The sequence below is a fragment of the Brachyistius frenatus genome, unplaced genomic scaffold (assembly GCF_029030835.1).
Source record: "Brachyistius frenatus isolate BFR_SWC_R1_liver_20210118 unplaced genomic scaffold, ASM2903083v1 Contig_21, whole genome shotgun sequence".
Lineage (NCBI taxonomy): Eukaryota > Metazoa > Chordata > Actinopteri > Embiotocidae > Brachyistius > Brachyistius frenatus.
The window spans coordinates 58,822-78,868 of NW_027210620.1; the positions used below are offsets into that span (position 1 = coordinate 58,822).

The 20,047-nt window shown below is 40.4% G+C and overlaps 1 protein-coding gene across 1 annotated transcript; it reads left to right on the plus strand.

Annotated features, from left to right (window-relative positions):
- Window positions 1-7,994: 7,994 nt before the first annotated feature.
- Window positions 7,995-16,449, plus strand: insig1 (insulin induced gene 1). The gene is made up of 6 exons (XM_069696288.1): window positions 7,995-8,110; window positions 8,289-8,639; window positions 10,142-10,266; window positions 10,593-10,759; window positions 11,519-11,618; window positions 14,080-16,449. Exons 1-6 carry the CDS (start codon window positions 8,059-8,061, stop codon window positions 14,107-14,109), a joined length of 825 nt encoding a protein of 274 aa, XP_069552389.1. The 5' UTR covers window positions 7,995-8,058; the 3' UTR covers window positions 14,110-16,449.
- Window positions 16,450-20,047: the final 3,598 nt, after the last annotated feature.

A 20,047-nucleotide genomic window follows, 5' to 3' on the forward strand; every position in this document is an offset into this window, starting at 1 on the left:
CATGCAAATGTTTAATTAGCTTGAGTCTAAGATACTTGAGAGTCTCAGAAAGTTTGCAGGGGATTGTCATATTCAAATTACTACCAACGTCTTCTATTTTCGTTTATTAATGTCTCAGACAAACTAAAGCTGGCGGACACAAGTTTTTCTCCAGGTGCTATAGCAACACAATCTGTCTTCTATAGTGGAAATGAAGACAAGAAAATACCCGATTTAATTCTCCATTCTGTCGGGGGGTGTAAATGAAGCTAAGGCATGTGCTCTGCAGGTACATTCTCTCACCTCCATTCCAGTCTGAAACAGGTGTAAACATGTGATCTTACAGCCTAGAAAAATACTCACAGCATTTAAGAGAGAAACAGGGGGAAGGCTGTTTAATTACACATGGATTGTCTGTTATTTAGGCGCCATCTGCTGGTTAGTTATGTGCAAAAAGACAACTCTGTGCTAAACCTTAACCTACCACTGGGAGTGCACTGTACTACTGTATCATTCAAACACAGCTCGGGGACCATAAAATGACAACCTACAGTGTTAGGAGCTACTTGTCCTGATAAAGTCCTGTGTTTTGTTTCAGTACAGATAAGGCCATTCATACTCCAACCCTATCTCAATTCTAACTTATCAGAGGTGACAGATCAGTCGCAGCAGCCGCTGCCCATGTCCTAATGTGACCCTGCCATATCCCCTGCTCTCTATCAGTGACAGAAAGTACAAAAACACCATATAAGTACGGATAAGAAACCTGTTGACGGTAAACACTCAGTCAGGTGGGATTACTTTGACCTGACGACAATGTTAATATCATCTTTGATCATCTTTCATCTATTTAATGATTAATAGATGGCTAGGTGAGTAATTTACATAATCTACATTCAATGAGGCCTCCGGTTGTGTTGTGTAACAAAAACTCATCCACCACCATTCATGAGGACTATTTTCAGACACTTTGCTCCATAATTAATATTTGTGTTTTTTTTAGATAAAACTGCTGTTTAAGAAACAATTTGTCAGTGGTTGCTATTGGAGGTTATTTTTAAAGGATTTGTGCAAAATCCTTAAAATATGGTCACTTTAAAATCCGTTCCCCCTTGGGGACTTAGTTGAAATGCAGCGCCATGATTCAAGGCTAAAAAAACGATTTTAGAAGAAAAGAAAATCGCATGCATTCAGTGTATCAAGGCTTCAGCTGTGACAAGTGCAGGACAGGCCAACAAGGACAGTAGAGGGACAGTTATACTGTTCAAATCTCCAGCCATGTCTGTGAGTGGCATAAGTGATAATAAGTGGCATAATCAAACAGTGAGATCAAGGTTTCGCACAGACGATCTGTTTGAAACACAAGAAAATCATCAAACTATTCATCTTAACAATAGACTTTTTACATTGGAATGATCATAAAAACTGTTCACAGATTATTGTTTGCTTAATTGTTTGTAACTATTGTACAACATACACCAATTTTCTTTGTTTTATTTTGTCACACTTTCATTTCAAATCCTAAATCTATCCATACTGCATTATTATCAAAACTTTATCTGAGTAATGGACTCCAGTGAAAATTTTCTGAGAACAGTAAACAAGGTGAGTTTACTTGTTAACTTTTACATGTTTTTTTCCCACACTAACCCCCTTTGGAAACAAAGTGTTCAGCAATTTCCCACTGAAATGAGGCCAGTACAGGAGGTTAAACATTAAGCCACAGACAGTTAAAGCAGAGGTTACTTTAGGAAAAGCTTGTATGAAAAGTGACTGGATTTAAAGTGTTGTTGACAAGGGGAATGGATTGTTTTATATAACCGGCTACTCATCTTGATTAGAGGATATTCAAACAGAGGAAATATTTCAAAAGCGAGGAAACTGAACTTTAAACAGACTTGTGCAGTTGCATTTATTTTGCACAGTTAATGGTATATTTTTGACATTTTGGAAAATAGATTCATGTGCTTATGTCAGAGAATTGTATCTCAGTTAAATGTGAAGGTAACTGCAGTCAGTTAGCTTAGCACCAAGCCTGAAAACAGGGGGAGACGGACCTGTGAAGACCAGCTATGAACACCTGAAATCAAACATGGCAAATGTATCTAACATGCAGATCGAATAACCACAGTATAAATGTGGTGGTGAGCCTGACACAAATTGGAGAATTAGGAGCCAAACAAAGCCAAAAATAGTAAAATAATTTCTGTCAGGAAAGATCTGCCAAATTTAATTGCTGGAAGAAAAAAAAAATCACCCACTAAACATGCAGAAAACTCAGTGAAATAAAGTGTTCCCTGCAGTGGGAGCAGAATGTGCTAATCCTGACGGCATCACTCTTAAACAGGACTAGAAAGGTTTAAGACATTTCAACCAAAAGGACTTTAATCAGCCATTAGTCATGTGCCCAGTGAAATCACCATTGGTGCAGTCTGGGTGAGTTGTCCTATTATTCACTGTCTGTGAAGCAACTCCAGGATTTGTCTGCCGATGACATCATAACTTCATTCTGTCTCTGTGCTGCTTAGCTTGGAGAAAAACGTGCCAGGAGTATTTTGGAATCATTGTGCAACTGCTAACGAACCCACTCTATTGCTCACGCCATCTCTCTGTCTCCCTCTTCTCTCTCAAACAAACACAAATGAACCCAGTGAGTGGAGCGACTGTGATTGGTCGAGAAATGACACCTGAGTAGACAGCTGGGGATAATTTAGGATGCTCATTGGCTGCTGGAACTGTGCTGTTCATGGGCACTTCTAGTGTTGCTGGCTTGAATAGAGCTTTTGTAAAATAAAAAAAATGCCACATACAGTATACAGACATGAGGGGATATCACAAACACCGATACTGTCATCTAAAGCAGTCCAATACAATAGTCCTGCAACAAAATAGTTCCTCTATAAAGCTTATAATGTTCCGTTTTTGACAGATAGGAGTTGAGTCAACATTGTGGTTTTTGCATTTGTGGTGTTGAGCCATTTGTTTACCCATCTGCTCTAAAATCATAAAACAGTTCTAAGTACAGCCACAATCCCTGCTGCAGACACAGCAGGCCTACTCATCACCTTAATGCAAATTCCTTGAAAGAAAGATAATAAACTGAAGTGTTTTCAGTTTAAAGTGCAAAGGTTATTGAAAGGACAATGGGAGTAATAAGCTCAGCTCTGGGAGGTTCATGATAAGAGCAGTGTAGGAAGTTTAGCATAACAGAGACAGTAAAGGCTATGTTTGTGCAAGAAGTTTAAGCTAAAAGATAAGTCAAGATGCACTCAAAAATAATGTCATGAATGTTTTTTTTTATCGAGCAATTAACATGCAAAGGGCGGCAAAGAGGGAAAAAAAAAATTAAATCTAAAGTTGACTTTAAACAGCACCAGTTCTCCTCTCTACATTTGCGCAGTTTTTAATTGGCAGGTAGGTTGTTCCAAGCATCTTGCAGAACTTGCTGCGGTTCTACCTTGTATTTTAAATCAGTCTCAGAGTCTTCTGTGTTTTCATGTAAACACTGAATAACTCCATAATGTTGAGACCTTCTGCGGGACCCTTTGTTCTTGTCGCTGAAGATAGTTCGTTATAACCTCGTTGCACTGTATAGCATCGTAAAACAATAGTTTGGCATTTTAAGAAATATACACTATTCCCTTTCTTTCAGGGCCTTGCAGCTGCATATTTACCACGGAGACATGAGAGTGGCATCGATCTTCTCATTTAACTCTTGGCAAGAAAAGCGAATAAGTGCATTTTCCAAAAAGTCAAGCCGTTCCTTTAAAGAACCAGATAAAGTGTGAGTCACTCTCTCTGAAATACTCCCCGAATGGCAGAGTCTGTTCGGCTAGAGAAGCTCTGAATCAGGATTTGTTTATAAACCCAACAAACTCTTTCTGTTTTGGCATAGTACTCGCAGAAAATAAGCAGAGTGTACCGGAAAGTGTGTAAATTCTGGCTGTGAGCTGCTCAATTTCAGAGCTGAGCACTAAAGAACAAAGGGGCAAGGAAATAGAATCCTGATGCCACGCCCTCAGGCTGTAGAGTCAGGGCCTTTATGGCAACCTTTGTTAAGCTGGTAGATACACTCTACACCCTAGAAGCCCCTTTCATCTTCCATGGCACAGTGAGAGAGAGAGCAACTGAAAAGGTTGGGTATCCAGAAGAGTACTCACAATGCACAGAGTTATTGGAGAGAGAAAGGAGACAGGTTTGGAGAATTTGGAGGAAACTGGGGATAGGTAATAAAAAAAATAATAATTAAAAAAAAAAAGGACTAGATGCTGCAATTACCTAAGGTGCATTTACATGAAAATGTTTTTAATATCTTAATTAAAGCAGTTTCAAAGGCTCAACAAATGTGTATGTTAGCACTTAAGAGAGGAATAAACGCGATGCTTCTGACACCTGAACTAGAGGGAATAAACAGGATGAAGCTGAAACCGTTTTCGTCTTAATCAGCTATCCGAACGGGCGGATTAGGATGTTTCCTTTCATAATTTCACACAGGATTGAGGAAAAAAATTGTCAAGCTCGAGTTTGATAGATCAATTTGCCAGCTGTTCCAGCAGGCTTTTCCTTTCCTTCCCTTTAATAAAATCCCTCCCAGTCTAACAGCATAATCTATGACACGCTTGATCTGCTATTCATTTGAAGTGTCGTAGCATCCTGCTTTATCTTCTGATGTGGCGAAGACTTCCTAAACGCCAGCGCCAACACTGTTTGGTTGCTAGGAGCTATTTGCTATATGCCGAGTCATTTTCATGGTTGTTATGGCCCCGTATTGACTAACATAAGACTTGTGATTTCAGCTTCCACATTACTGCTCATGTTACTGTCAGTGGAGGCACTAAAAGCCATCTAAATTCCCAGGGCATTCATACTTGTGTCCCTCAATTTCATTCATATAACAAGATAATAAAGGTGTTTTCTTGTATGTAAGTCATCTCAGGTCAAACATATCCAACACCGCACCCTTTCCAAGTAGATCAACACATATGTAACACATACACGCTCAGGCAAAGACAGAGATTTACACCCAGACGCCCCCACATACTCACTGCTGTAGGCTTTTATCCTCAGGCACCTGGAAAGCTAAGAATTATACAGAGAGAAACTTATTCATTTGGGGAACATACACATACTCTTTTCCCTGAGACAAGCCTTTTGTCCTGAGGCAGAGAAGAATACTATTGTTGGATTACCGGGCTGGTGTGGTAGTTTGGGGCCTTGGGGAGCTCCCTGTAGGTGCACCCCTGTCTTTTTCACACCCACCCCCCACCCCCCAACCCACCTTTGGACAAACTGTGTGGCTCTGGCGATTTATCTGCATTGACCACATGGTCCACTGAAATTGAGTAGATAGAGTAAATATGGGCTGATGTCATTATCTATGGACTGCATTCAAATGCCTTTGAATGTCCTTTTGGGACAGCATGTTTGTAAAGAGGTCATGAGTGTAGATCTGTGACATTGTGTCCAAACGTCTTTTGAAAAAGCTTTGAAATGAGTAGGAGAGAAAAAGAAAACCTTTTCTGGTTTAAAAAAAAGAAGAAGAAAAAACAGAATTCCCTCTTTGACAGACTTCTCATCCTGTAAGACATGCTGTATTTGTTCAAGTCTTCTGCATACAGCAACACAACTCGAAGTACTCCGAAATGAAACCAGAGAGACAAAAACAAACTTTTCAACCCTTAATATACTTTCATGCTTGACTAGCTCTGGTGGAGTGCAGCTGTGACATTTAAATTTAAACATTCAGTACCACTACCATTATAGAAATGGCTTTTCTCATTCTATTCAAGTAAAACCAATTTAAAGTCAGTCAGTTTGAATGTGGGGTCTGGAAACTAAGATCGGCAAAGATTACTTATAAAAAACATACTGCTCCAGTGGAAGTAAAAAAAAAAAGCTGCTTTATATTTCAAATTGTGTGATGGTAAGTACACAGAGTAAGGAGCTTCTGCTTCACTACATTTGCCATCACTTCAGGTACAACAAGACTATGCTGGTGGCTGAGCGAGGCAGTGTTCAGACACAGTTATCCTGATGGCGTGCTTATATTTGCTAATTAGCATTGCTATAGCTAATAAGGAATCATGAAAGTTCTTACAATTCCTCCTGATGGACACATAGCCTATGTCTGTACTTTCGAGGCGATCCATCTGATAAATGTCGAGATGTTTCACCGTAAACCACGAATGGGAATGTGGGCGCTGAAGGAAAGGTCAAGGGTCATGAAAATCACTTGGGTACACACTGCGTGCAAACCACGAATGTCTGTGGAAAATTTCCAGCAAGTTTGTTTTAACAGGATAATTGAAAAGTTTGACCTTCTTGTGGTGCTAAATTAAAAGTTAGTGAATCATCAACGTTATTATGACTTGCCCTCTGGAAACAATGAATATACAAAATTGTATGCCAATTTATCCAAAGTGGTGGATTGAACCATCCTGATAAAGTTGGACCTCATGGCTCAACAGTCACTGGTGTGCCCACAGTGTTTATTTTTTATTTCATAAATATAGTTATTGTTTTTACCAATATCCCCAGTAAAAGAGGCATTGTTTTCCTCCACATGGTGCATCAAATCAGCCATAGCATGAAGAGATAAGTTCAGCAGTTGGGCTCGTCCCTACGTCGTACACTCATTTTGGTGCGTGACTGATTTGTAGTTCTGCATTTATAACGCCACATAAATTGCCAAAAACACAATGAATAGAACACCCCGAGACATCGGCAGCACAGTTAATTACACCAAAAAAGGGGATTTTAATTAAACCGAATTGAAAAGAAAATGCTATCTGATTGATACGCTCTGTTTTTGTTTTCCAAATTTGCTGTAGGATATGAAGCGTCACTCAATTTTGCAATTCAATTTGCATAAAAGGAAAATTCATACATAGTAGTGCTTTCGACAAAGTGCCAGAAGCTGATACTCAGTAAATCTGACTTAGTTTGGGACATTTTTACACATATGTTTAAATAACTGTAAACTTGTTTATCTCCTTGTACAAATAACTTTGCACAGCTGTGAGTTTTTCATCTGCATGTCAGTTTTTCGTTGTGGTTGATTTTAAAATGGTTACCCTCAAGAAAAACATGCTCCTGTAGATATATATATATATGCATGTATTTTGCAGAAGTTATGCAACCACTGTTTGTTACTGCACTGCCCTATTGACGCCCGGCTCGGTCACGCAGATTCTTGCAAAACACATTTCCATGTTGTTGTCGGCCCTCGAAAGGCTATGTCCTCCGTGAACTGAACCTTCATCCGTTCACATTATTATCTCTAGGTAATATCAGTGTTACCTCCTCCCAAGCCCCTCTGGAATGACCTGAGGTTCAACAACTTTTTTTTAAAACAACAGGGAAAAAAAAAAAAAGGCTGTGCCACTAACCCCATTTCTCATAGGCCGCCTATATAAGGGTACACACCACGCAGGAGATTAGAAGTAGTTTGTGAAGGTGTAACTTGCTGGTATTAGTGAGAAAAGAGGACAAAATCTGTGAAAACAACAACAACTAATACTCAAATAATGAATACAAATGCTAGTTTTATTGTTTTTTTGTTTTTTAGTACTGGGCTAGCCTATATCTCCAGTTTGCTCTTATAATACCCTTTTTTTTTAAAATTTTGTAACACACTGCAACCTGCACTTATAAATATAGCTCTTCAGAAGCTCCTTGTGTGAAGTGTTGCATTTGGTTTCCTGACATTTAGACTAGTTCTCTTGTTTCTACTTTCATTTCTGCTCTCCTCCAGCCTCCCCTGGCTCGGTGCGTCTGTACCGGACGAGGGGGCGGTGGGGTGGCGTCACGTCATATCAGCCGCCGCGCTCTGATTGGCTGCCGATTCTCACCCGACACAGCTGTGATTGTTTTCTGCAGAGGAAGCTCCTGTCCCCGCTACGAGCTCTGCACGGCGGTAATGGAGCAGCACTCGTGTGTGTTTTTTTCGCCCTCTTTCTGCGTGCGTCTGCTAACGACGATGTGAACAAACAACGCGATCGCAGTCCTTGTTGTAAAGAGAAGGGGAAACGAGGAGAGAGAGAGAGGGAGGTGGGAATCCAGGCTTTAAACATTTGCCGAATGAGCAGGAGAGGAGGTTTCTTTTTGGACCAGAAGACGTCTGGAGATCAAGGTAATGAACAAGAACCCACAACCTTATAGTTTTAACTTAGTCACTTTTTGGCGCAATCCAGGAAGCCATGACTCTATTTTATTTATTTTTTTCTTTCTTTCTTTCTTTCTTCTTCCTGAAACGAAGTCTCTCTATTTTGTTACAAACATACTTATGACAATCCTGTTTCCCTCTCCAGCCCAAAAGTGCCAAATGCCCAGACTAGAGAACCATTGCTGGAGCTGCTCCTGTTCATCAAAGGCCGAAGCAAAGCACTCGTCGTCTGGAGCAAACTGGTTGGCATCCAAAGCTGAAGAAATGATGTCCATCATCACCTCGGTGCTGAGCAATGCCTACGGCTCCCTGCACGACGTCCGGACCGCCAACCTGATCCGCCGGGGTCTCGTCCTCTTCACGGTCGGAGTGATCCTCGCCTTGGTGCTCAACTTGCTGCAGATACAAAGACATGTCACCCTGTTTCCCGAAGAGGTGATGGCAACTTTGTTTTCGTCCGCCTGGTGGATCCCGCCGTGCTGCGGGACAGGAGCCGGTGAGTGCACGAAACACGCTGGCTGATTAAAATGTGAATTGTTGTGCGGAGACGCGGGGGTTACCGGGAGTTTGCTGGCTAATTTGGGGACAAAGGAGCGCAGAGAGGGGAGGGGTTGTAGTGCAGCAATGTTTCCTCTTTTTATATATATATAAAGAGACGAGGATAGTGGAAAATACAGCCTTTCAGATTTTGGGTTTATTGTGCATTTATGGTGGAACTTCATTCTCTACCTTATGTGCATCACTCGTCTTTAAAAAAAATAATAATACAAAAAAAAAGCACGAAAACAGCCCAATTTAAAACGATATAGGGCATAATCACAACACATTTTTTTTTATAATCGCAACTGTGACCAGCTGCTGTATGATCAGGTGTTCATGAATCATCATGCAGCTTTGTTTTTTTTTTTTTATTAGCTATTATATAAGCCTTACTGTCCCAGGCTGTACTTGCCTTGATGGTTGTGTCTGGTAGTCACACACACACACACACACACACACACACACACACACACACACACACACACACACACACACGTACAAAACCGAGTCGGTACAGATGGTGGGGATTCTTGCGCTGTGATTGGTCGCAACAGCCGGACGTGAGGTGAGCTGTGCGCTCATTGGCTGGTGTCATAACGGGTGAGCTGAGGGGGAGGTACTTTTTAAGGCCAGGAACCAGGAAGTGAGAGAAAGAAGGGGGGGGAAAACAGGAGCTGCATCTGTGCTTGCCCCCCCTCCTCCCCTCCCCAATGTGCTGCAGGGCAGAAAAGCTGTGTAGTTTCATTTTTCCACTTTGTTGACATTAGTAAATGCCCTATTTAAAGTCTGTCATATAATAACTTGTTTGAGGTCTCTGTAGACTGTACTGTGTACTGCAGACTTGAGTTTACAGTAAACTATTGTTGCTCGTGGTGTTTTGCAACCCTTTCCCTCACTAATTGCTGATTTTCAATTTAATATTTAAGTGTTTGCTCTATGAATGTCATACAACGTCTTGTTTATTTTTTTTTTTACAAACAGTCCAAAGCAGGAGGATAATCAGTTTACAGTGATTTTTTTTTTTTTTAAGACAGAAATCATGAAAACTTCTTAGATTTTAAAAAGCTGGAAACAGCAACTGTTTTGGTATTGCAACACATTCGGGTTCTGTGAACTGACTAATCAGTTCATCATCGAAACTGATGAGGTCCAGAATATTCCTGGCAGAGCTACAACTCATCATTGTTAATGAGGAATCAAACAAAAACAAAAAAAACCGGACAGCTATTTTCCACCCTAAACAAATGCTTAACGGTTGAAATTACAGATATAGTGAAACATTTCCGTCACATTTTTGTGAGGATTTTCTTATGCGCATGCAAAGTAGGCGTAGAAATAAGGAACTAATAATGGAAACGCCCGTTCAGCAAATAATCTCACAGCAGCTCTGCGACTCTGCGCTTTTCTGAATTTCTGCTTATCGTGTATAATTCGTGTCCGTTTGTTCTTTTTCCGCAGCTGTCGTCGGCCTGCTGTACCCGTGCCTCGACAGCCATCTGGGAGAGCCGCACAAATTCAAGCGGGAGTGGGCCAGCGTCATGAGATGCATCGCGGTGTTCGTCGGCATCAACCACGCCAGTGTTGTATCCTTTCCCAATGGATTCCCCTTGTCAAGTCACAATCATAGTATTTTTTTTTTGTTGTTGTTGTTGTTGACCTACATCTACGCCAGTTTGCCATCGTTAAAATAGGAGGGGGAACAAAATCACTAATAATCCACCTCTAGTTTGGACAGCAAAGTTACACAACAACCTGTTTTACACCCCCACGCCTCCACACCTCCCCTCCCCGGATATCAAGAAATGTTGAAACATGGTGCCGCTAGCCAGTCATACAAATATTTGAGTAAGAGCTGATGCCACGCTGGCGTCGCACTGTTTGACTTTGTCCTTAACTTTCCGTGACGCAGAAACTAGACTTCGACAACAACGTGCAGCTCTCTCTGACGCTGGCAGCCTTGTCCTTGGGCCTGTGGTGGACGTTCGACCGGTCCAGGAGCGGCTTCGGCCTGGGCATCACCACGGCCTTCCTCGCTACTGTGATCACACAGCTGCTGGTCTACAATGGAGTTTACCAGTAAGTTGGCAACCGGCATTCATTTGCCGCCGGAACGAGCCTAATAAAGCTGTCACGAGTTTTCATTTCTGGGGAAACGAAACTGACGCAAGCGCTTTTGTCGCTGCTAATGTTTGCTTCCTATGGCAACCACACAAAAAAAAAAATACTTTGCTTGTTTGGAGGTTGATTAAATAGCTTAGAGAATAAACCCAGTGAATGAAGTAGATAAAACAGCTTGAAATATCCGTCTGCTTCCAAAAAAAAAAAAAAGATGTGACGGATAACATGTGAAGTATAGGGATGTATTTAGGGTGGTTCCCCCCCCCCTTGTCTCTGGGAGTCCAATTAAGAGGCCCCCATACCTGCATCAGTGGCATATCATCAGAAATATGCAGCTGAGACGGGCGAGTATTGGTTCAAAAAGTAGCTGCAGATCATGCTGAGTTAACAAGGGGGACGATGATTACTGCTCGTTTGCTACCATGACGGTTTTTGTATTATTTTTCTCCTCTCATAGATCTATATCCAATACTGTCTTTAGGATGTCTTTTTTTTTATTATTATTATTTTTTAAAAAAACAATTTTTTATAGCAATTATCTAATGATATCTGGTGGGGAATTCTGATTTGATCCTGCCTTCAGAGTAAAAAGCAGAGTAGCATAATCAGACCTATAGCTTCTACAGGAGTTGGCACAAGACTTTTGATCTATTTATTTTAGATTATGAATAATTATGTAATTAGATGTTGTTGTTTTGTTTTTTTTCTCCTTTTCAGGTACACATCTCCAGACTTCTTGTATGTACGCTCCTGGCTGCCATGCATATTCTTCTCAGGCGGTGTCACTGTGGGTAACATCGGACGCCAACTTGCCATGGTAAAGTCTGCAAACATTTATAATATGTATTTCACTACCTTGACTGATATATTGACGGTTTTGTGTCTTGCGGAGAAAGCATTAGGTCAAACTATAAAATGACACTCCCCTTTAAGATTTAAGTCCCGGCTTGAATTACAACTTTTAACAGTGGGTCATTGGCCGTCTGCCGTCAGTACAGTTCATGGAGTTTCCAAATTTCGTGTAATCCCGGCCTACTTTCTCAGGGCGGTTTGTGTTGCGATTCAGCGCACTAAAGATCGGTTTTGAAATGTCCAAACGAGGTCAATTCTTCTGGTTTGGTTGCTTCACAAGGTGGGCGGCTGTTGGCGGTGATAACGGTTGCTCGGTAAAAGCGTCAGCCATTACTGTGTTTTACTGCTCCATTCATTCCGACAAAGAGGTCGAATATGATGATTCTTCCTCACGTTGGACTTGACTTCACAGTGACTTACTGTCGCCTCTCGAGGTGCGAAGTGGTATTACGAGAGGGGACAGGTCGCGGCAGGCTGGTTAGCCTCAGCCGATAAATGCAACACAATACACGGAGACCTTTGACACAACATCAAAACGGTGTCAATGTCTTCACATGTCGGTGGACATCTTTGGTTCATTTTTGAATGTTTTCAACTAAAATGCGTATTCGTCATACCTTTTTACAGGAATGTCGCTCTCTGTCATAGACCTAGAACAATAAACCAGTGTTAGGGTCCCCTTCCAACTGCAAAATTCATGTCTTGCTCCCTTTAACCACCAAATTTAGGAGTACCTTGTAAAAAAAAAAAAAAAAAAAAAAAAATCATTGTCGTTTTTTCTTTAGTTACAACAATGGCAACAAGGTTGATAAATGAATCCAAAACACATGGAACATAATCTGCGTGGTTAGCAGCAAAATAATTAAATTTTATGTCCTAAAGTTGAGCATTTATTGTATTAAAGATTAGTTTCCTCCACCCAGAAAACTCAATCAGCAGTGTTTCCATTCCTAACAGGTCTTTGAACGACTGTTTCAGAGTTTGAAATTCCTTAATTCAGCTTGTCATTTATTTTTTTGACATTTTCTTGGATCCTGATAAAACATTTTAGAGAACGAGTGGTAAAAAGCTTGTGTTGAGCATGAGCTTAAGAAAAAGAATATTAGCACTGATTGTGTAGTTGATATGAGTTGAGGATGTGTAACATTAGCCGTGGGAATGTCACATTTTGGCACCTTAATTTTCGGCTTTGAGGTGAACTATTCCTTTAAACATCTACCAAACCACTACTTTCACTGATTTCACGCGATACTTTTGATCTTGATCCAGAAGCTTTTCTAATTTCCCCAACTCAAAATCCAGAGGTAAACACTGAATCTGAGCTACATTTTGAAAGTTTTTGCTCCGTCACATTTGCCCAAAATATCCCTCCCCATTTAATGAGTATCAGCCTCTGCACTCCCAACAGAAAATAATGACTTCAAAAAGACTCCCCTGCACCACGCATGCTTTATTTGCAATTATTTAGCTAAACCACAGCCGCAGATAACATTGTCAAATGGTTTAAATTTGCGCAAAGAGCATTGGACGCGCCCCTCTCCTTCATAATTATCCCATCAAGTCAGCTTTGATGTCTTCATTAAGCTTCTGCCCAGAAGCCTCACCTCATTCTGTCTGTAAAGTAAGAGTCCCGTCACTCCCTCAGTTTGACTCAGTGAAAGCGTGAAAGCAGATTAAGAGCTGTTGTTTTTCACAGTCGTGGCGGGACACAGAGCCAGTCAGGACTCGGCTGACCAGAGGGTCATTTGCTACTTGTTGTTTTTGTTTGTGGTGAGGCCTGAGGAATGTTGGCACAAGTCTGAACTCGTGGTTTTGTTCAGTGTTTTTTCTCTCTTTCTCTCCACTGGTTCATTTATGAGGAGGATCAGGAGAGAGGCTTTTTTTTTTTTTTTTTTTTCTCCTCTTTATTCTCACTCTCAAAAAAAATAAAAATTTCTTTCCCCTTTTATTTTGGATTCCAGTTACAGTGGAAAACAATCTGTTTAGCAGAATTAACAATGCAGAATTGAAAAGAAAACATCTATTTCTCAGCCCAGCTGTTTTACTTAGTCGATCTTATTTTCACCAATGTACAGACGTTTTAGAATTGATGGGCAAATGAGGTGACAGCTTTGAGCTGTTGAGGTCTTTGTGTCTGGATGTATTTTTGCAATGTTTTTGTGATGGGCAAAATGAGTAATCAGCATGCAGTTTTATCATGGTGCACAAGCAGGACTTTCTTCCTTGACTGTACAAAATGTTCTGTTCCCATGGAGAAAAACCCCGCAAATCATCCAAAAAACTAAAAGGGAACTGAAAAAACCCCATTTAACACTTAATTTCTACGACGTGCAAATGTTTTGGATTGGATTTCTCGAGCTAAATTCAATTGATTGATTGATATATTACTAACAGAGGCCTTCTCTGTCTTCCCCCTCCTCCCCCAGGGTGGCGTCGAGAAACCCCACATGGACTGACATGGTGAACTACAGACCAGCGGAAACACAGACAACCAGGCGGAGGGCAGCCAAAAACAAAAATGGATTAGTTATGTGAAGAATAACAGGAGAAAAAAGACTCATTGTTTTTGACTTCATCATTTGTCCTCATAACAAAGTGCAGGTAAAAAAAGAAAAAGAAAACCCCTCATCCAACGTGCCATGTCCTCTGCACCTCTCTGTGGCCAAACAACCTCGTCATCCCAACTCTGTTGTCCTCCATCAGCATTAAGGCTTCCTGCACACTAGACGGGAGGACAGTGTTTGCCTTTTTTGTGATCACATTTGAAGTGAGTGTGTGTGTGTGTGTGTGTGTGTGTGTGTGTGTGTGTGTGTGTGTGTGTGTGTGTGTGTGTGTGTGTGTGTGTGTGTGTGTGTGTGTGTGTGTGCGCGCGCGCGCTTTAGTGTGGATGTGTCCTGGGTCATAGCAGAGAAGACTAGAGGGGGGTGCTCCAATGTCTGTTTTAGTTTTTTTTTTTTTTTTTTTTTCTTTCTTTTATTAGCCTGAATATAATATGACTCTAAAAGGGAAATGTTGTTTGAGTGGGCAGGAACATGTCTTCACTCTCACAGAAATGTATTCAATGGCATCGCTGTGGCACAGGGGAGATGTATGTTCCCAATCAAACCAAATTAAGTATTTCTTTTGTACCTTTCAGCGACCCCCGAACCAAAAGTATTCGATGTTTGAGAACGAGTGATGCTTCACAAGGAATAGTTTGATATTTTGGGAAATATTTGGGAAATTGTTTGCTTTGTTGTTGGCAGTTAGATGAGAACAGGGAGGAAACAGCTGGCTTAGCTTTACTGAAAATGATAGAATCAGATCACCAGCTTGTTTAGTTTTAAGTTTAAAAAGCTAAGCTAACTGTTTGCCAACTCCAGCTGCATATTTAGCACACAGAAATGAAAGTGGTATCAATCTTCTCATCTAATTCTCAGGAAGAAAGCAAATCATTTCCCAAAATGTTGATTTTTATAGATGGAATGAAGAAAGACGGGAAATATGTAAGAAGTGCCAATTCTTTTACCACCAATATGTACCGGCTTATATTCACAATATGAGACAATCTGTACGAGTTCAGATGTTTGGAGCATTAAAATGCAAACTCCATAGGTCCCTCAGTGGAAATTAGTTATATTTACCAGTGAACAGTGTCGTATTCATGGCGATCTGTCGGTACAAGTTCCCTTTTTGCGGAACTACTCTGAGACCTTTTTTAGTCTGTTTTATTTTGTCTGTTTCTGATAAGTTCCAGACAAACACAGAGGATTGTTTACAAGTGTGAAAAAAAAAAAAAAAAAAAAAGTCTAGAGAAATACGACTTCAAAGCATTCGTCTGGACTGACAAAAATGTCAGCAATGTGCATGTGTGCAGAGTGAAGGCAAGCCACCAGGGTGGACCTTGTTCTGCAACAATGTACCAGAAGCAAACTACAACTTTTGCTTTTCGAACCCGTAGAAAACACTTTGATTCCCGTCGAGACACATTTTACTGTGTGATCGCACACATTTCCCACTACAAATTGTAACTGCAAACTTGCGACAACACAGTTTGGGAACATACAACTAATTAAAGGAGAGAGCAGGACATTATTACTTAAGATTTGCAATCTGTGATTGCCTGTGTATTATAGAATGTAGTGCTTTTGTCACTATAACAGTTTAGTTTTATCATTCGTATGAACATAATGACATTACTGCTTGTATGCATAATGGCTTTCCTATGTAATCAGACAGGTATTACCATACTAGACCTGCGGTATGTTAGTTAGTGTTTGGGGGGTCTAGAGGATTAAGTGCAATCAGACGATACATGAGCCGATTATTCTTCCTTATTTATTGTTTCTGACAAAGGCTAAAAAAAAAAAAAAAAAAAAAAAATTATAACTTGTAAGTATATGCAGTGTGGATACTTCATAAAAATGCAATAACATCTTTGTTTTTTTTGTGTGTATGAGACTTGTCAGAGATTACATGCCTTCAGAGTCAAAACCAATGACTCTCACCAGAGAGACAACACACAAAAAATATATATTGTGTCAAATTGTTGTAAAAAAAACAAAAAATCTCATTTAGTAGCATTATGGAAGGAAACCTGATTTTATTTTTTTAAATACTTTTCGTGGCAGATCACTGCGGATTGAGTCTGCGTACATTCAGGTGTGCTAAACTGAAGAGGAAGCTTTATTTTTTTGAGGTGGTGAAGCACCTTTTTGTTTCAATGTTTTTAGAGTTTTTGTGTGTCTTATATTTCAGCTGTGTATTGTTTTTGCTACCTTGGATTTAAGTGAAAAATAAAAAATGCCTCACAAGGATGTCTTGTTTATATATTTATTTATTTCACATGGAGCTAGTTTAGCCATTTTCATTTATTTTAAAGATAAATATCAGCACTGTGTGTTTAGTTCTGACATATCTGTAAAACCAGAAAGAAATAAAGAGATTCTAGCTTCCCTTCTGCTGATATAAACCTGACACCAACCTCACACATAATTAAACTGATTACCAGACACTTGTCTAATTTCACATCTCAACAGCTCCGGTAAAACAATATCCCTCCGATTTTATTTGGGTGTCAAATGCAGCCGCAGCTCAATTGAAATGGAGCTTTCTGGGGTGCTGATGATGGCGTTTGTTGTGTCTGCTGTCACGGCCAAGTTGAATAGACGAGGAGACTCTTTTGTCCCGGGTCTCTGTCAGTCTCCCAAAGCCATTATAATGTCTTTGGCCGCATCTTCCCTCTCTTTCCTCTTCTCAGTAAGAACCTCCCCGACCACGAAAAAAAAAAAAAAAAACCTGAAACGACCCCCCACCCCTGTGTGTCACTGAGATCATGAGGAACTGCCCTCCCCTCCTTCCTCTGTCTACCCCCTCTCTGAACACGCCTTTCTGGAGGGCAGACTTCTATTTATACCTAGCGGGGGACTGACAGTTAACCTTTTGCACTGGGGGGAAATTTCTGGGAGTGGGGCCAATATCTGTGGGCTATTCTGAATCAACCCCTCATTCTGGGAGGCTCTCTATACATCTATGTATCTGCTGTGTTTCTATCTCTCTATCCATCTATTTATCTATCTATCCATCCATCTATCCATCCATCCATCCATCCTTTCCTGCATGTCTCTGACGGGGCAACGATCCAGCGCCACACGCCACTTCTTCTCTCTCCCTCTTCTCCCAGTCTACTCTTCTCAGGCAGAATAATTGGCCAGGCTTCAACCTCCTTTCATTTCCAGCCACAGCAAACTGAAAGACTCCATTAGAGCACCTCCTTATTGCCAAAAGCTACCCCCATCCCCTAGCCCCCCATCTCTCTCCTCCACTTACTCTCTCCAACCCTCCTTCAAGGCAAGCAGACAGGCCAGGCCCCAGCTGATCTATTGATTTGCGCCATCTATAGGTTTGAGCTGGCAGGTTGTTTTCATCTCGTTGCAGCACCTTTGTGACTTTGAATTTTCTGTTATCTGGTCTCTTATTTGATGCAGTGAGTCAACTGCTAGTAAACGTGAAAGCTTAACAGCTCTACCTTCAAATAAGGCCAGTTTAATTTATTTTTCTTTACTTTTGTACTTCATGTAAATGTCTTCCAGTCTTGCCTTTCTTGAAATGGTAAGGAATTGTGTCTGTTTTGGTAGAAGACTCTGGGTCATCCACATCGTATATGAGTCTATGAGATAACATAAGGTCAAACTTTACTGATCCCAGAAGGGAAACTTAGTATTACAGCAGCAAGAATTAGACAGTAACAGGTTAAAGTAAGAAGATCAAATACACTATACAGACAAAAATCATCAGTGTTAGAATTAGTTATATGATTAGTTATACCCTACAAAATTAACTGCGTAGCTTTCTGATAATCCAAAATAAGGTGGCATAGTAGATGTAGTATGTTTGATATTGACATTTATATCTAAATTAGCAACGATATATATATATAGATAAGTATGTATGCATAATAAATCTAATGAGCTTTGATGTGAAAAATAGTGGTAACTATGAAAGCAACAATGTGTGTGTACTCGTAAGCATGCCTATATGCTTATGTAACAGACTGGTAGTGTATATTACAGATAATGAGATAACAATTCAACGTAATGCAGCACTTTAAGAACAAAATGACATAATACATTGGTTATATTACTGTACCTTCGGACAGCGGTTCTGTAACGTCACAGCGTATCTCAGCTTATCTCTATTATAAGTTCTGCGGAGCCACAGAATCGTGTTGGATGAGAAGCTAAATATCTGCCAATGTCTCAAAAACTAACTTTTGCGTGGGAAATGCTCACGTTTGTTTTCAGAAAACAGTTTAAGATGTAACACTACACTAAATGACTCCCTCAGACTTTTGTACACAAACTGCTCTTCACCTTCCTGCTCCTCAACAGCTCCCAGTGGTGGACAGAAACCATTTTACTTACTCCATTACATTTCAGATGAAATATTGTACTTTTTTACTGCATTACATTCATGTTACTTTTCAGATTACAATATTGCAAAGATAAAAACATGTATCAGTTTTGTAAAATACATTGCAAACGATTAAACCAGCGGTTCCTCACCTTTTTTGCTGGTGGCCTTTTAAAATAAGCTGTTATCCCCCTTTTCCCCATGTTTCACATGAATATGAATTGTTGGCAGAGCCTTCAAAGAAACATTTCCCTTCTAAACTCTTTTGATGATTTCATTCAAACAACTGTCTGAGGCTTAAAGATGCAAAAAAAATGTCCAAAAATGTATGCATGTTTTTTTACAGCATAATTTGTTTTTTTTTCATCTTTGTTGCTCATTAAAGTCCTGCAATTTATCTCATGGCCCTTTGGAAGGGGCTCAAACCCAATGTTTGAGAGCTACTGGACTGGAGTAAATGACTAAGCTTAATATAATGAAGGTAAATCCTAAATTCACCTTGAGCAGTTACAACAGAGCTGCTACTTACACATCGATGCATTCAATCTAATAAATAAATATAACAATGTCAGTCACTTTCCCACAGAGAAGGCACTTCTGTGTACTTCCACCTGATTAAGATTTGAACTCAGGAATCCTCTACCTGCAGTGATTCCTGACTCTGTCCTCACTGAACGCTGGTGGCCTGCCTCCCTTGTCTCACACTCGTCCCTGTGGTAAACTTCCTGTCTGAGGGAGCTCACTCTGCCTGTCACACACATTTACAACCTGTCAAGTGCTGTTACATAGACAGAGTTCGCTTTGATTTACATTTCTTCTCTGGTGATACACTGTTTGGCCTTCCTGGGCTGGATTGAGTTAAATCTTAACAACTTGTTTTGATGTTGAAAACTAAATATTGAGCTCCCGTGTGGCAGTGAAACACGTTGCAGAGCAGCAGAATGAGAAGATATCAAAAGACATACATTCTGGAGACGTGAACCGTGCAATAAAGGGCAAGATTACAAGCTGTCTGCTCGGTAGTGATGGCCTTTGTTACCACCAGATGACAGTATTTATCCTCTCAGCTTGTCTGGACATCACATCTACGGTCCCCTGGTGGAGGGACAGGGAACAGGAATGTCTTGCAGGACCTGATCACACCATGCAGAAGGGTTTTAAACCTTTTCACCCAACTACTTTAATGAAAATTTAGATCACATAAATCTCCTAACCCTTTTAACAAAAACACAAATAGCATGTATTTAACTGATCTGAGAAAACGAGCTGTGTGTGTGTGTGTGTGTGTGTGTGTGTGTGTGTGTGTGTGTGTGTGTGTGTGTGTGTGTGTGTGTGTGTGTGTGTGTGTGTGTGTGTGTGTGTGTGTGTGTGTGTGTGTGTTTAAAAATGCAAGCGAACATTGCATATGAAAAAGGTGAAAATCATTTATCAGTAATTTTTAAAAATATAAAGTCCCCTAAAACCAATGATGAACATACAATTTTGGATTCAAAAAGATAATTT

Excerpts from the sequence above, each read along its gene's own strand:
- insig1 (XM_069696288.1), top strand. The coding sequence starts at position 8,059 with ATGAGCAGGAGAGGAGGTTTCTTTTTGGACCAGAAGACGTCTGGAGAT. Across the intron at positions 10,267-10,592 it reads GCATCAACCACGCCAGTGTT|AAACTAGACTTCGACAACAA; the intron begins GTATCCTTTCCC and ends TCCGTGACGCAG. Across the intron at positions 11,619-14,079 it reads TCGGACGCCAACTTGCCATG|GGTGGCGTCGAGAAACCCCA; the intron begins GTAAAGTCTGCA and ends CTCCTCCCCCAG.